This window comes from Ascidiella aspersa, chromosome 7, assembly GCF_963924565.1.
Source record: "Ascidiella aspersa chromosome 7, kaAscAspe10.2, whole genome shotgun sequence".
In the NCBI taxonomy this organism is placed as follows: domain Eukaryota; kingdom Metazoa; phylum Chordata; class Ascidiacea; order Phlebobranchia; family Ascidiidae; genus Ascidiella; species Ascidiella aspersa.
This window is the reverse complement of record NC_139453.1, coordinates 13,296,752-13,314,754: the sequence shown is the minus strand read 5'-3', so window position 1 is coordinate 13,314,754 and position 18,003 is coordinate 13,296,752. Positions and strand designations below refer to the sequence as shown.

The 18,003-nt window shown below is 35.8% G+C and overlaps 1 protein-coding gene across 2 annotated transcripts; it reads right to left on the bottom strand.

The window, feature by feature from the left end:
- Window positions 1–2,637: 2,637 nt before the first annotated feature.
- Window positions 2,638–16,168, bottom strand: LOC146137922 (VWFA and cache domain-containing protein 1-like). Of its 2 annotated transcripts, none has more exons than XM_083394841.1 (22): window positions 15,885–16,168; window positions 15,655–15,717; window positions 13,877–14,038; window positions 13,274–13,482; window positions 12,796–12,955; window positions 12,378–12,525; window positions 12,116–12,187; window positions 10,638–10,775; window positions 10,386–10,447; window positions 9,290–9,428; window positions 8,965–9,111; window positions 8,378–8,495; window positions 7,082–7,193; window positions 6,666–6,831; window positions 5,959–6,092; window positions 5,437–5,615; window positions 4,861–4,971; window positions 4,456–4,584; window positions 4,188–4,377; window positions 3,782–3,958; window positions 3,569–3,669; window positions 2,638–2,904 (listed from the first exon to the last, which is right to left on the bottom strand). In XM_083394841.1, exons 1-22 carry the CDS (start codon window positions 16,113–16,115, stop codon window positions 2,640–2,642), a joined length of 3,213 nt encoding a protein of 1,070 aa, XP_083250967.1. In that variant the 5' UTR covers window positions 16,116–16,168; the 3' UTR covers window positions 2,638–2,639. The 2 variants fall into 2 exon arrangements, with proteins under 2 accessions (XP_083250967.1, XP_083250968.1); XM_083394842.1 differs by having other exon boundaries at window positions 10,638–10,772.
- Window positions 16,169–18,003: the final 1,835 nt, after the last annotated feature.

Sequence of the window (18,003 nt, the reverse complement as noted above, 5' to 3'; positions counted from 1 at the left end):
AGCGTAACAAATGCTTTCTACAAACAGACAATTCCTTTTTGATTGTATAGCTATTATCGGATCAGAGCCGACACCCGATGTCAAATTGTATATCTGTTTCTCGTCCAATAATCGGGCAGTATCGGTACTGATCCCGTACCAAAATAAAATGGGTATTTTATCTCTGATTTGCGATCCTACGCAGAAATGAATTACAATTACCAGAGGATCTGTTTTTTTAATAACACTACGCAAAAAGTTTCCACCTTTAAAGGTGAATTCATTAAAAAAGGTCAACAACTGAAGGCAACGAAACCTAGAACGCGAAAGAATATTTTGACTAGTCTCAAAAAATACCTTTAAACGCTTTAACGTCCTATATTTTGTTTATCTGGACGATATTGACGTCAATATAAGAAAATCTCGTTTTGTCAATATAAGAAAATAAAATCAATATAAGAAAATCTCGTTTTGCGGCGTTCATCGTCTACATTGGATGGTTGTTGTAGCCAACTGACGCGGAATAGCTCGGGGGGAATTGCCCAGGTGGTGCTTTATCGGCCGTGTAATAAGGGTTGGTAGGGGGAGGTTGTGGGGGTGCACTCGGCGAAGACGCGTATCCGTAGTTTGTGTTGGCCGCTGGTGCCGGAGCTGTGTGGATCGTTGCTGGAGCCTGTGGCAATTTAATTCAAGATCAAATACTGAAAAAAAATTTAACAATTCTTGACTAATAAAGTTGTTCCCCTGCACTAAGATCCTAAAAATAAAGAAGTGACAACCAGGCTTGATTCTGACGAAATTCTTCAAAAATAGCATGCGCCATTAAAACTTAAGCTTCTCATAACCTCGTATTTTAAGGTATTGCACCTATAACAGGTTATGAAATTAGGCCATTAAAATGATCACTTGGGATATTGTTAAACGAATGGATTATTTTGAAAAATAGAAACAGTAAGAAATCTTTTTTTGTTCAGTAAAACATTTAATGCCTGCGACGACTGTTTTACTGAAAATTGTTGACGATATACCGGTATACACTGGTACAACAAAAAAAAGTTGGAAAGTGGATTTATAAGCACCCCAAATTGTGTATAACTGCAAAAGTAGAACGTGATAAAAAAGGCATTCAATATGGTATGCTTGTGGTAAGGACCATAACTTAATTTGATAAGTTTATGAAAAGACAAAGGTTTATTTTGTTTACGATATTATTCGATGACATTTTTAGTAACAATTGGTCTTCTATACTTAGTGTCTTCCAGAGGAATAATTAGGAAATCTGTTGCTGACCATTCCCGTTAACTAAAAAAAATATTTCGGTTTTCATAGCGAAGTATGTTTACTTCTGTTTACCCGGCCAAGTAAAGTTAATCTGCACAATTCTTATTGAATGCACAAATACGTTCTTATATCATCGTTTAATGCAGAGGTTCCCAACGTGGGCGGTACCGCCCCCTTGTGGGCGTTGGCGAGTTCCAAGGGGGCGTTTTGAGTCTTTTCATGATTTGGGGGCGCTGAACGCACATAAGGGGGTGTTACATGAAAGTTCTTATATCAAAATTTGATAAAATGTTCACATAAAAATAGTAACAAACAGCACTGTAGGACGTAGGTAACTTTTAACCTTAAATGGCTACTTCCGTACTGCGAACTTGTAGTAGTTTTCCGACCATTGTTACGTAATAATTGGCTTTCTTATGTAAAGCTGTTGGTTGTTGGCGCGTTTCACCGTTTTATACGCGGCAAAATGTTTGTATATTTAAAGTAGGGGTCGCCAATCTACGGCCCTCGACCCGCCGCCTCTTTGACAACTAGACACGAGTCCATTTTAAATACTTTTTGACTATTTTAACTTAGTACGGGCGAAAAATTTTCGCGCTGCGCGAATGTCTTTCTACGTCCAGTTTGTTTACGTTTTGATGCTGTCTTTGGACTAGATCAGCGCTTCTTTACCGTTGGGACGTGGAAGGCTGCCAAGTGTGTCGCGGACAAACGGAAAACGTATTCAAAAATATTAGACATATATTTTTTAACGGTAAATAAAAACTAGCAGGAAATTTAAAAGAAATGCCGTTATACCCCAAAAAATCGCGCTCGCTTCGATCGCCAGGTGCGCCCGGACTTCAAAACATTAACAAACACTATTACACTTTTCATTATTAGTATGGATAAAAAAAATCCGAGGCCCGCCTGATTCACAGTTGTTCTAACATTTTTCTAAGTTAACATTTTGCGCGGCCCACAGAGACATTTATGAGTTTGGTTGCGGCCCGCGACTAGAAAAGGATTTGAAGTCTTGGTGCAGAAAGATATGAATTTTTCCTGGTAATGACATAACCTGGTGAAATAATGTATGTATAAATTCCAATAGTGAATGTATGTTAGGCAACCTAAAATATCACTGACAGCTTATCGAATCGAAAGTGAAGACAATATGATGTTAGACAACGATTAATATAATACTTTACTGTAAAGCAAGATGAGGGGGGCGATATGAAATAATATTGAGCCCAAGGGGGCACTAGTGTAAAAAAGGTTGGGAAACGAAAAATTTTGTTCATGTAAAATTTGTCACGATTACTCAGCTCAAGGATTATTTGTACAAGTGTATTTTTTACTATTTCAAGTGTAAACTGTCACTGAAGTAAATAGTAATAGTTTTATGTTCTTACCGAACGTCCAACGGAAGCACCGCTCTTCCACTTCCTGCAGCACATGAAGATGATTGCAAGCAAAATCAAACCCACCACGACGCACACCACAATAATTGTGATATTCGTGGATTGGCCGCCGGCATTGGCGGTGCTGTTTCGGGGTACGGTAAAAGCAATGTTGTAACACTTGCCAAGAGTGGTTAAGTCAACTGGAGGTGTACCGACTTTTGTAAGATCGACCTGATCCGGGGTGCACGGCGGGGGTGTCGAACTGAAAAAGGGGAGCAGGTTGTACGGTTAAAACAGAAATCGCTGTAAAACCATGTATGTATCGAAACCGCCAATTTTGTCAAAAGTCGAAAGAAAATATAGCAGATATCTACTACTTTAGAATAGTAGGATATTTTGAATTTAATATTGAATATAGTTACATTGCCCCAAATTGTGCGTTATAGCGGCATACTAAATTCCTAGTGTGCATTTGTCACATGGTCATTCTATATTTTATTATTTTGTTTAGATCCTTCGTGACACAAATATGTCAACTTCAGGTTGAATAAAAAAGCGTCATACATTGAGGCCAATTATTTATCCCCAAACAGGCAGAAAAAAATACCTTCGTGTTTTGTATGAATAAATGAAATTGATTTTATATCGACTTTCATCCAGATATTAACAGAATTTAAAATGAAGCAACAAAGCTTTCCTTTTTAGAAGAAGTAAAAATCCCCGCCTTTATGTTTAGTAAAAAAATATAATTAAAAATCAGTACAGTGGAACCCCGATCTTGATAAATATTTTATATGTGAAACAATAACTGTTTTACTACCACAAGGGTGTTATACTAGAAACTATTTGTCAGGGTTGCCTATGCAAACCTAATTAGTTTTGGAAGAAACAACAACTTCAAATGTGACAAAGCGTGTATTTCTTACCCGTCAATTAGGTATTGGTTTTCGCACGGGTGAAATGCTCCATTATAGGTGGTGCATGGACATGAGCAGTTAGTGTAAGCAGACGATGAGCAGGTTGGCGTCTGGAACAAAAAAATTGAACTACTATCTAAATGAACTCCATGTAATTAAAAAAAAATTTTTTTAAAAAGCTAACGCAGCTTTGCAAACATATATTTTAAAGAAGTTACTTACATCCGCGTTGTATGATTGAGTGCATCTACAACTTGATATGACAAAGTTCGAACATCGCTTTGAAGATTTGTCGACCATGAGCATAAGCGCGTTGGTGCCCTCTACCGGCTTCAACTCGAAATAATAGCAGTCGGGGTAGAAGGTCCGACCGATGTACGTGCTTTGGTTGGCAGAAATCTTAAACAAGCGGCAAGTTTTAAAAATACCAAGATATGATAAAAAGTCTACATTGTAAACGAACAAACTGTAAGATACAAAATATGTAAATTTCATTCAATTATTTTTAGTTCGAAATGAATATCAACCTATCGTTTTACTGTGATCTGTGGTTGAAACACATTATCCATGTCACCGTGTGTTACATAAAATACTTAGCAGATCCCTGATTAATATACGAGCGTTTTACCGTAAAGGTTTTTTGAATCAGGCCGTTTTCAATATTAGAGCATTGAGCCGGCTTCAGAATGTTAGCGGCGAATAAGGCGGCGGCCAGGTTTTTGTCCTCTGCAGCGATATGTCTGTTAAATGCTGTTTCAGGAGCTTTCAGGAAAGAAGGCGAAGCAATCACGAATCCGGAGTGATCAATCACCAAACACCTGCCGAACGAAGAATGTTTGAAATAATATGTTTAATAATAAAAAAGTTAAGGTTAAAGTTTTAGTGATCGCACTCACGAGTATCGACTTGTTTCGTTGCAGAATGGATAGAGCTGTGAGAGAATCTGGATGAAGTATGGCGTCACAATGTCAACTCCCATTGCTCCAATCAGCTTATCCTTGATTGGATCATGGACACCACCTTGTCTGTTTTTTAGTTTTAGTAAATGTGTTATTAAACAGCAACATGAATAAACAATACAGCCAAAAATGTTGTACAATTTGGATAGATTATATTATCAAGAAACTACTGAAAAATGTTTTTGTTTTTAAATAGGATAGCAAAACAGGAAAAAAGTAAAACTGTCAAGAGTAGGCGCGAATTATAAATGCGTTTTATTGCATCAACTAGCAGCTGTGGCTACTGGGACACATTATTATATTGTTTGGCTTATCGTGAGGGTCGCGGTGCATTTCGCTTACCTTCCCTCAAACAGAGCTCGACAAAGAGAGATCACACTGAGTGTACTGGCCGCGTCACGGTACGGTGGAGTTACAACGTACTTGTCACGGTTTGCTAGCGTGTATTCGTACCTGGATTTAAAGAAATAATTTTTATTGACTAAAACGATAAACACTCGGGGGGGCATAAAGCAGGATATGTTTGATAATATAGGCTGGGTTATATCTCAACGTTCACAGCAAATTGATAAGTGGCTACTTTGACAAACAAAAGTTGAAACACAGTGAACCTTTCCAATATTATTTAGACTTTCCTGTCTTGGTCAAAGTCAGTCATTAATAAAATCTAGTCATTTAAAAGAGAAATATGTATTTCGCCTTAAAATAAGGCATCATCGCCGTCTCTTAATTAGAACGAAGACCATGGCAGGACAGTCTGAAAATATTTGCTCCCTTATGAAGTCATTGTCGTCATTTACGTGTACGGGCGGCAAATATATCTTCATTTTTTACACATCAGTTTGCCACACTGACACCTTGCTTCCTAAAATCCTTTAGATTATTATTGATGAGAATCAAGCCTATGAATTAACTCACCAGGATCGCGTGGTTGGATCAAAATTGCTGGGCAACTGAGTCCCCGGAAAGATGCGCATCATGCCTTCCTTTGTGGCTACGTATCTCCAGAAGACGTTTTTACTCAAGTCGTCCTCATCAATCTTCTTCCAAAGTTCCTCTGCTTTGTAAGTGGCCACCACCTCATTTTTCACGCCAGCCTGACATGTAAAATTAGTGATTTCATAATTCACTTATATAAATCTACAAAACCAAACGGGTAGGTTATATTCCATGCAGTGATGCAGTGATTATTTTCCAATTGAATAACATATTTTAGTTTTACAATTGATAAAAACTAAATAGACTATTTTGTTTTAATGAAAAAAAATTGATTTTTTGGTAAGAGTAAAAAGTATTCTTAAAATTATTCCTTTTAAAAGGCTTTGAGAGTGCAAGCCAGACAGTAATTGGAGAAAGGTCACAGCTGCTATAGATTTGGAATAGGCATTAAACGCTTTTCATAACGATGTACCTAAGTTAAACGAACCGACAACCGCATACCTTTAAAACGGTACTACTCGTCTTTCCCTCCATGTAGTTTGCCATTTTTGTAACGTCATTTACCGTCTCAGGAACAGAAATATATTGCTCAGGGTCTTTGAAGGCCCTCGCCGCCAGAGCAACTGAGCTTTGGTCTGCAGCAAAATGATAAAAGTTGAAGAAAAACTCAACAACAGATTGTTTATTTTGTTTCAAAGCTAATTGTGGCCCGATAAATTTTCTTAGGTCCTAAACGTTATAAAATGCACATTGTGACGTTTTAAGGAGCAGACATACATGTTGGATATAACATAGCGAACAGTGAGAAATTTTGGCAGATCCGAAAAGCTATTAACATTTTGGCTTTTGGCACCATATTGCAGGAACGTACTGTATATTTCGTTTCAGTCATGGCATAATCACGCCGTTCTACTGGGAGAGGTTACCCGCCGTCCCTCAGCCACGTGCTCTGTAGTCACATGTTTCTAACTATCTATTGTGCTGTGCGTTAATCTTATACTAATGTAAATAAGCGACTACTCCAATAAATGCTCGACCTAACCCTGATATGATAAATATACTTATGTCCTAAACATTACATTAGATATAACAGCATGCATTTTGTTATTACTAATTTCGACAAAATCCATGTGGGAAAAAATGTTTAAGCCGAATCAGGCGTGGAATAATTGACTTATTTCCGCATTACATGCATTGAACACTCTAACCCTTTGAGCAAAAGTTGTTTCCATGATAACACTGTTGCTTAGGTTGAACCAGGTCGAGTCGATGATATAGAAAGGAATCTGAGGGAAGAGAGCCGAGATTTTGAAGCAAGACTTGTTGATCGTTGTCAGCCAAAACCAGGCAAAGCGAAAATTCAGTTCCTGAAATCTAAAAACATCGATATAATAATTCAACAGCATGGCAAACCAAAATACCACGTTGGAAGTCGTAAACAATTTTGTACAACGATAACAAACCCAATATTTAAGGCAAGTACCGGTACGCCAAAATAGAATTAAACCGATACTGAAAAACTACAAACCCGAAGATTTACAAATGTTATACGTTTCACGATTTAATGGCAGCAATATATATATATGGCGAAACAGCAACCGTCAAAAATTATTGATTTTCAAACCTGTTTCCAGTAGTATGTGGATTGCACTCGAACCTTCCTCACCGGATAATTTGTGCTGTCGCCTTGGGGAAGTATTCGGGTGGACATGAAGGTTTTGTTACCTGACCCGCCGCTGAATAGGATTAAACATGTTGTAGAACAGGGGTCGGAAATCTTTTCAATTGAAAAAGCCATAAAAGCCGAATATTTTTGGTTGTATTTCCATGAGAGTCTTGTTATATATTTCAACATCTAATTCTAAAGTAAACGCGAAAAAGTACTGTGGCTAAGTTTGCAAAACTTCGGTTACTGAGTTTCATCAAATCGGCTAACAGCCACGAAAAAACAGACCGAGAAAAATTTTGCTATTACCCATAGTTTGAAAGGGTTCATGGTCGCGTGGAGTTTTATTCAAGTGTTATTAAACTTGTTAAAAAAATACAGTTTGGAAGGAGTCATGGCCGCGTGGAGTTTTATTCATGCCATGATAATAAATGATAGCTCAGATCTATTTGCGAGCAAGATTACTTTATCATAAGAGCCATATGACGGTATTCAAAGAGCCCTAAATGGCTCGAGAGCCAAAGCTTCTCTACCCTTGTTAAAGAATGAGTGTACAATTTAAAACAATGAACTGCGGTAAATTAACTTCGTGAAACATTGAACTGCGATAAATTAACTTTTGTTGCTGGATCCCGGGCTATAAATATGGTTAATTAGGGACCCTTCAATATATTTGAATGTGTTCACGTATGAATGGGATCTGACAAAACGGTGACTCGTCAGTATATTGTGTATAATATAGCCTACGGCCCAAATGAAACTTCTCAGTGTAGCATAACTTGTATGAAAAATGCTAGGCGATAATTGCCCAGGTTTGCAAGACGTTATGCCTTTCATTTCTTCTACCAGTTATTATATCCTTTCATTGGACGAACTTTATCTTTTATTGGGCAAACTTTGGAACTTCATAAATCTTTGTTTTCACATTCTGTTTTCTGACAGCTGTACGTTACCAGGCCAAACTGGGCGCAAAATAGGTAAAAAGCCAACAACAATGTATTTTTGGTTTTGCACTGTTGCTATGAGGTATCGGTTCCTATTTTATAATTTCTGATAAACCTACATAGTTACACGCGTTGCAGATAATAGTGGAGATAATTCAATAGTATTTATAATGGTTAAATCATTTCGTGTTTTTGTGGGTAAATTATTCGACATTAAAGGTTTTGTGGCGCTGGGTTAGCGCAAGGTTCGAAATATTAAAACATTCGTAACTTTTATTGGCTTCCTAACCAAACTCTAATACTCGTTTACCTCTTCATTGATGAAAATACAGAAAGGAATTGCGGGTCCGACTCAAATGCGGTTACTTCGACAAACAATGGTTCGCCCGTGGTCACGGTGGGAAATAAGGGATGGTTGATGACCAGACCTAAAATTCAAGTATACTTATCTAATAAATGTATCGTAAAACAAAACTGTCAATACCGAGGTGATTACTAAAATATATATTTTAATATTACACAGTTTCACTTAATTTTTACATGTTTACATAAATGTTAGCTAAGCAGTGATTGACTGACAGCCACCCGCTGCTTTTTTGGATTCCACTAGTTTTGGATTCCACTAATATAAATTGAAACCTATAACGGAACATGTGTTTCAGAATTTGGAATTTACTAATAAGTTAAAAATGCAATATTAGTCATTTGGCACTTCTCATGCCACCAAGATAAACTTAGAAACCCATGAATGTCGATAACGAGTTATGGACGATATAAAATGAAATCTGTTAAGCTACGTACGGTGGGCCTGCAAATTTACTGTAAAATCCTAAACAGTTAACAATTCGAAAACATTAGGTCTCAGGAACATCTTTCCTTACTATAAGCATACATTACCTTTCTTATTAATAACAAATGAGTAAGAGAGTTCAGTTGGTTTAAAGAAACTTGATTCGGCCAACAGCTCTTCGATAGTTATGTCCACTGCGGCAACTCCTATTAGATTGCTTGTATAAACTGGCAAAGCTGCCGTGATCATTAACCCTGGTAAAACAATAATAAAATAGACCAATAAATAAAGTAAATTGCCTGGATTTATCCTGTACAATGAAGTACAGGTCTACAAAAATGCAAATATTTAATAAAAACATTTCCTAATATTGGTTGATAAATATTAATAATCAAAAAAATTGTATGACATTTCAATACATTATTCCATTACCTAAACCCCAGCCATCAAGATAAGGTACTGTCCACACTGGTTTTGTAATTCGCTGTCCTTGAATTGAAAAGAAATTGTAATATGACGCCATTTTATTTCGCAAATTCGAAGGTGTTGAAATTGCTGTATATTGGCCTTGCTGCAAATAGCACAGAAATAGTTATTAAAATCATCTTTATTTAATGAAATCAAAACAATAACCCAATGTTTTAGAGAAACCCGAACTTTAACTTGTTAAAAAGCGGTTAACTCCAGCATGACCTTACAACTTGTGTTTAATGCAATGTCCGAATTTTCCTTCTTTGATTAGTATTTAAATAAAAAGTTGTTTGGCGATTAGTACAATGAAAAGCATAGGATAACTTTTATTCGTTAACTCTATTTTATCAGACTTGTAAATTATTTTTGAATAAATGTAAAATCATAAAAGTGTTTCGAGATAAACTTTATATCTCAGATAACTCACAAAAAAGTGACATACGTTACAACAGTGCAAAAAATGAATGAAAATATGTTCATTTCAGTAAGCAAAACGTTTTTTTGAGATATTTCAATAATGAGCTGTTTGGCATTTAATACGTCACGAAACTTAGATGAAATACGGGTTACAGTTCAAAACAATCATTCTCTACATTTATTAAACGATTTTTTAGGTTTAACGCAACTCTTATTGTTTCCGAACCGTAACTTTTTAATCGGTTTTGAAAATAAATTTAGTCGAACCGGAACTGAAACGAAAGTTTTAAATTCACCCTAATCGAAAAAATTTAATAAATGAAATTTTTCTATACATATATAAAATTAGGAAAATAATGCAACAAACCTTCATTTTTTTTAATAGAGTTTCAGATCCTATTTTGAGTAAATTTAGCCTACCATGGTCTTTTATAAATAACAATATATTCTATTTTTACTTGTGGTCGAAATGAGTAATAGTGCAACCTAACGTGTTACGCTGGAGTCACCTGCATTTCTTTATTGAATTTTTTTTACCACCATCAATTCAAGCTATAACAGACATCAAAGATGAAACAAAATATCCATTATGCTAAAAAACTTTCAACAGATTATCATCAAAACAATGGAATAGTCAAACCTTGTTATCGGATCCAACCTCTATCTCCGTGGATTTTGCCATATTCTGCAAAACTGTTGAGTCTGAAAAAAATTTAACTATATTTAAGACAGATGAAATAAAATACCGTACTTTTGTTTTCTTTTAATTAAGAAAATTCAAAACGTTTAACTTATAAAAGAAATAAATAACAAAAGTTTATTCAGAGGGTTGTAAAAAATTTAACACAGGGGATGTTATGCCACACGTTTGAAAACAAAAATAAACACGAACCTACGCCAGATCCAAGACCATACGTCATTATAATCACTGAATTGTTAAGGTTCCGGTTCCTATAGGTTATGGTTTGGTAAATGTTGCTTGTTGAATCGCTTGGTTTCCCGTCCGACATGAACAGCATAACCTTATCTGCTGTAACAAATTGCGCTATTAAGCAAAATCGTGAATAGTTTGAGAGGAAGGTTATCCTAGATGACACGTTACCTAAGCTGGTCCATTGCGAAAATATTTTACGAAATTAGGGAAGTTTCTGTCTCAAATTTTTCTTATTCTATGTAATTCAGTATTTATTGCTTTTGTAAACAAATCATTTTACTGAACGTTTTTTTAAACATTTTTTAACACGGTACTTTTCATTACCAGACTTAGTAATACAGTTGTTTTCAATTATCCTGCACCACTTAACGTATGCACACCATATCTTCTTTAAATGATGATGAAATTGTCCAAACCCAAACTCAACCACGAAATCCCCAAACCACTGCTATAAACAGTTACATATAAATCATTAATTTTTTTTTATTTTTAGTTAATTGCCGTCAGTTGATTTTTTGGGCTTTTTAATAATTGTTTGTGTTGCTAATTAAGTGTTAGGGCCTAATAAAAAAGTTTGGGTTTATTAGGATTTGCAGTTAGTTTCAATTAATAAACGCACATATTCTGTTAACTTCCGGATGGTGTTTCATTTGGTGGAAACTTATGGAAAAAATAATGAACCCTGAATTATAGAATAGGCTAATCCCTAAAAAACTTAATAATAGGCTACACATTAGGCACAACAAAAAGCAATTGATGTATCAAAAAATAGTACGCTCTATAAACCATCTATTTTAGGTTTCACAAGTTTTTTCAATAAAAAAAATCCGGAAGTAGTTAATTTGAATTTTTTGACGCATTGCACAATAAGCCCTCCCTTTGTTGCACTTATAACCACGAAATACGTTTTGAATATCAGTCACCCGAATGAAAGGGATAACCATATTAAAACTTTTGTTGTTAATTTACACTTATTTCAACACGAACTTGTTTATATAAACGTAAACAAATTTGTGAGAGACGTTTAACTTTATTTTAACTGTGTTGTTCCTTGACAAATTCAGGTTATTTTCTTATCGTATTCATCTAAAAACGCATATATTAAAGCATTGTTTCTGTCCCATGACAAATCATGTTGGACACAGCCCAGATTTTTATCAAACTATTTAACAAAAAAGTAAAAAAAGCTATAGGCAAATTTAAAAGTTTTGCTAAAGTATTTATCAAAGAGTTATCAGGCACAATATTACTTAAAATTATTGTTATCCTTTTTTGGACAATTTGAAAAATTATTGATAATTTGAAGAAACTCCTCCATTACAGGCAATCTTTCTTTTAACAGTTTGCCCGGAAGGAAATTGTGGAATTCTATACATTGTCACCAGTGTAGTCAACAGCCAAAACCATAGTGTAAATTATCCATTAAATTGTCCAACCTTCAGTGTCGTCTTTGACCAGATCAAAAAATGTGAATGCTGCTTGCAATGCTGCCACAAATCCTGTTCCACCTGAAATATATACAGGAAAGTTTTAAATTTGCATGACAAAGTCTATCAAACGTAAATATTGTTTACGAGACACTATTTCCAGCATTACATAATTTGCAGGTTTAATAAAACGTTACGATAGACATATTTATACAACAAAAAATTAGAGTTAAATAAATTCCAATGATTTGCGGACAACATTGAAGTTTACCGCTTGGATAAATATCGTCGATGTGCTCTTTAACGAGCTTTTTGTTCTTTGGCGTTGCCTGGGCGAAGCTTGTTCTGTAACAGGTGCCGTTTGGGATCTTACTGGCCGTGAAGAGTTCAGCACTCGACGAAAAAGCGATAAAAGCAAACTTAAAAAAATTGTTTTCATTAAAGCATTAAATTCAGCTATCTGGCTTAAATGTATACATCGGAATTCAAAGTAACGCATAATAACGTTAGGTTTGTTTATTTGACACATTTAGACTGGCATCCATTCAACGAACCCAGAAACAAACAAAAACAGTTAGGATTCATTAAAAATACAATAGTTTTGTTTATTTTTACAGTATTTTTACATTAACACAAGTATGATATTCATTTTCACAAAAATCAAGTATGTACAGTATCCTGCAACAAACCTTGTCATAGGGATTTAAAGTGTCTATCACTGTTTTCGCAGCTTCTATTGCAAGTTTCATGTACGACACTCCTTTATATTCTTGACTCATTGAACCGCTTCGGTCTATAACGATGACAACTTGCTTTGGTATTGGAACATTGGCTTGCACGTACCACGGTCTGCATCAGGAAAACAAATATTTTGTTAGAAAATACATCTTCAAATTTGTTTGCCAAACGATGCATGGTGTGTTTCAAGGCTTTAACCCGGACGAATGCCCTATAAAGACAGGTCGTATCACTTTTAACATTTTATCGTTCACAATTTAAACAAGTTCCGGCAGTCGGAAATGAGAAAAACACTTCTAAAAATTTACAATAGAAAAAACAGAACATTTTTACGACTGCAGCAATAAAATGACCTGAAAATTTGCTTGATGTAGCAATCCTCATTAAAAGATATCAAGCAAAATTATATTTCCTAAATCACCATTAGACCTGAAGCGATTGTCAAAGTTTCCGCATTTCGTCGCTTTGGTGGCGGGAAATTGTGTTGTGACGCCCTGCTCACTTCCGAAATACTGCCACTTCATGGAAGGGACGCTGGCAAGATTGTCCATACAAGCTCTGCTGAAACCACTTTGCAATCTAGTGGACGAGCTCGGTGCGTTGGACGAAATCAACTCACAAACTTGAGAAGTCGAAACCTGAAAGAAATGAAACTATTGTCGTGCTCTATGGTTATTTACAGGGGAGCACAACCCCTGTGATATTCTAAAACTTCATTTTATTGAATTTGCTGACATACGGTGTCCTTGCTTACTTTTACGTATTAGATTAAAATAAAGTTAAAAATTCCAATGGTGTTGTTACGTTGCAAAAACAACGCATTACACAGCACTAATGCATTGTATCAGTATGTAATATGATACTTATTTAATGTCTGGGGTAAGAGAGTAAGGCGACGGACCAATACGAAAAGGGGCTGTGGAAAGAAAAGTTTTGAAACACTGATGTATAAATTATTTTACAATGAAGGTATGAAGCAGTCTTTACCAGCCCAAACGAGAAATTTTGACCACTAAGTAATCTCACGCTTACAGGTTGTTTAAATCGCGTATCGTGTTCCAGTTGTCCTGATGGTATTAGGCAGCATTTATAAGAAGGTGAGCTCGTTCCACTGTACGACGACCGAACTGCAGTTGCCAATTTCTTCACGGCCTCTGTCCGGCTTTGAAACTTGCGCTCGAAAGCGCTGCTCATCTAAAATTTGGAAATAAATAGCAGCGAATGAAATGGTGACACTTGACAAATTTTAACTGTCATTCTTCTTTTAAAACTCCAAAAATTAGTAAAACCAAATTTGTTTTTTCGCATATTAGCAATGTTGTTTTATAGATCTGATTAATATCGAAGTATAAATTTTACCTAAAAGGGCATTTATCAATCAATGCGAGCAACTTCTAAGAAATACAACAATTATGTGGATTATTATTAGAGATATCTGATAGAATTGTATATGAGCCGATACCCGATTCTATAAGTGGTAGTATTGACACTCATTCGACACCAGGACGTTCGCTGATCGATTACCAAATAAAAGCTGCATTTCGGCCGTTGCGATCCAATGCATATAGCTGTCTACCTTTCCGAGGATTTTCGCCGTAAATTATAAGATTACGAGAATACTAACAATAACAATACGCTTTTTATGCTTACGCAATAGCCTAATATCTTTAAAACCTTTAGGTTAACGTTAACCTATTGTCATATTAAGAACTTTGCTTACTTTATAACAGTAATGACAACTTTGGTAGGCTATGTTATCGGACGGTTGTATTTCACTGTCAAAATTTCGTATCGGACATCCCTAATCAACATGTTCAACGTTAGTGGATGGGAAACAACGTCACTGTTAACGCAATATGTTCACCAATAACCCATTTTATGAATAGCACTCAACTACGATTAAACGACAAAAGGCAATGACTTCTTGCCATCTGGCACGCCAACAAATAAAAGATTTCCCAATTTGCGTTTACTGGCATCAAGTGACTTTTTCTTGTTGAGGTGTCAGTTAAAAGGTAGAGATAAGCAGGTTACTGATTTGCTGATGAGTGCTTAACTGCTGGAGTTTCGCATGACTTGCTGTCGATCAGGTTACTTAAGCAACCAAACCAACGGTTCGTATCTGACGTTTGCCTAAACTCAGTTAGCCATGCGGTTAATTTGTGAACAATAACGTCCTTTTGGCTTAGGGCAAGTGATATGAGGTGTTAGGGTTGATATTTCTTCACATCAAAGTCAAGAGGCAAATAATATAAGGCTATCACCCACTGCAGTTTTATACAATTGAAACCTTATTTAACGTCCTGTCTTGCAAATACGATTTAACTAAATTGCTTGTCATTATCACTACATTACGCATTTAAAGAAAATGCTTATAACTTGGTTTGAGGTGAGTCATCTCAGATTAAATGAGGACAATACTATTGTGTAGCCAAGAATGACGTACCTATTTTTAACTGCGTCAGGTAAATGTTTATGTTTACAACCTGCTTTGTTGTTGCGTTGGGTTACACGGTAGGCCTAAAATAAAAATCCACTAGGTATTGTCGCCTGTCGGTAAATTTCAATTGATAAGCCAGCAAAAAAAGCTTTCAACGCAAACCAGATTAGGGCAATGTTGAGCAACAAACACAGGGCATATAAATTATTTAATCACTTCACGTTAGCAATGCTTTAAACATATTTCGCCCTTGGAGTTATAAACAAGCACATTTAGGACACAAGATGTTTACTAGTTTAGTTGCAGAAAACTATTTTTTTTTTCCTAACCACAATTAATTAGTTAAAAAATAGTTTTTGCTTGTACTTACCGCGTTTAGCAAATCAAATCCCAGCAGGTCAATGCGGTCGTAAGGCAAAGTATCCAGATAATTCTGAAATAAAACGCGTGCATAAAATATTTATGGGAACAGTTAACATCTAACTAAAGGTGAAAAATAAATGTCACCAGGACGAACAAACACATCTCAACTCAAACCAAAAGAGCAAAAAATTAGGCATGATAGCGTATATAGGTAACTATCGCATAATTGAAGCCCACCTGCAATTCTTTAAACTTCAGTGACTGTTCAGTCAATTCTTTGACCTTTGTGGACAACAGGTTGGGATCAGCCTGACTTATTACAGTCGTGGCAGATGCAAACCCTGTTAGAAAACAGATGAGCAGTGCAGCTTGCGCCCGTGCAATCATTAGTCTGACAATCGAATTTTGCAACAATAAATAAATATAAATAAATAAAAAATCTATAAAACAAAATGTGTTTAGAACCATGCGTAAAGCGGCAACTCAGACGAAACAATGCTAGCTCCAATGAACTTCTACATGCTGCCTGAACGCACAATCCTTGAATGAGCGTGTTTACCAAAATTTTGGGTGATATACGTTGCTCGTGACATGCGTAATCGTGGGGAATCACCCACAAAAACGCAAAACAGTCATGGGCACTCAGTTGTAAAGTTGTAAGTAGTTTTCCACTGTCGGCCTGATTCAGGCCGAAATAACTGGGTAAACTTTCAGGTTTTTGTTGAATTTAAAACGTTAATGGAAACACACATAATTAGGTGAAAAAATATTTTTATTTTCGGTCTATTCGCGAGATTAAAGCTCCATCCAGTAAATATTGCCGTTGCCACAATACTGAGGAACACATAATTAATTAAGAAACCCTTGTTTGTACAGGTTTACAACTTAAAAAATAAATATGCCTAATGATGAACTGTATAAGTCCACTGTAGCATTATTCGTTCGATATTTTGGGCAACCCTTTAAAAACAAAAATACTTTTTATTCAAAAACACTAATGTCGGCCTTTTACATCGATTGAGATTCTTAAATAAAACGACAACTGTTCGCTTTAAAGTTCATTCTCCACATTGTAGCTTGTGCTGTATAATTGCTAGTCGCTCGCCAGTCTGTAACTGGGACAACTGTATAACCACACTGCGTGTACACTGCTTTGTTTATGCGTGCTTCTGATTCAAGCCAACTTAAATGTCGCGTAGATTTGGTAACGGTTTGTCAAAGAACAACTGAATATTAATAACTGAATATTGGTTTCAGTTGACCACTATGCTCAAAACTTTGCAATCAGTAAACAAGTTTTTGATTAACCATTGTTCCTCAGTGTTTTCCTACGTGATACAGCGTTTATGTACGCGGTGCAAGGCGTCATTTCCGGACACTAAGCAACTGTTGCAAGTCCACAATAAACGGCATACACATCAGCGTTACGTCTAATAGGTAACACAACAGAGTTGATTGGTTTCCCTCGGCCAAATGTCGCCTTCTACCTAATGCTTCGACAATACTATTTCTTAATTATCCTTACGGGGCGCATTACTGTATAGCTGGCTAAAAGATTAGCGCCACGCAAATGTTATCTAACGCAACCAATGTTTAGTGCAAGACCCCGAACTGTATTTTCAGACAGTAAAAACATGTGTCAAACAAAATTTTTTTTTTTCGGCCACATAACAAAATTAATGTCACTAAAATCAATTTACTTTGGCAGTGATCAAATGCTATATAAGTTTCTGTATTAGGCTTTGTAGCAGATTAACAAGCACAGTGTACATATGTCTGTAAATTGTTCGCAGTGTTGCAATACGTGTGTTACGTTTGTCATTAAAGCAAAGTGGTACTAGTAGTTTTCCACGTCACATAATTCCGCTCATTTTGTGCCCCCAGGCAACTTTTCGCTCAAAGCAGTTTCATTTCCGCTTTTTATAAATTTTTGCCTTGACTTTGAATAACGCTGTCGACTTACTGACATAAATCTGCAATAATTCATCTAAAACTTACTTGCAGCGGTAAACTCTATAGTTTTTATAGTTTATAAGGCCTATTTCTTAATAGTCTTGTGTATTTTGTATCACACTTTTCTAATCTTGCGTCTTTTTGCCCCTCGATAATTAGAGTTTTGAAAACTTAACAATATAAAGGCGTTTTTGCTTTGCGCGAATCGATAAAATCTTTATAATATAGCTTTTGTATTGAAAGTAGCATTTCTCTAACCTATATTTTAACATAATAAACGAACGGAGTAGAAATGAACAAACTGCGTAGAGATAACTTCTTTCTAGTTTCACGTTTAAAAATAACTTTGTTACGTCAAATTTTGATGTTTTTACGACGTCATCTCTAAAAAAATGTCATGGCC

What these genes read in the sequence shown, in the direction of transcription:
- LOC146137922 (XM_083394841.1), bottom strand. Translation starts at nt 16,115, where the DNA reads ATGGTTCTAAACACATTTTGTTTTATAGATTTTTTATTTATTTATATT. An exon ending in CTTTAAATCCCTATGACAAG is followed by an intron (nt 12,526 to 12,795) that starts GTTTGTTGCAGG and finishes AATTTTTTTAAG; the next exon opens with TTTGCTTTTATCGCTTTTTC. An exon ending in CGAGCTCTGTTTGAGGGAAG is followed by an intron (nt 4,585 to 4,860) that starts GTAAGCGAAATG and finishes ACTAAAAAACAG; the next exon opens with ACAAGGTGGTGTCCATGATC.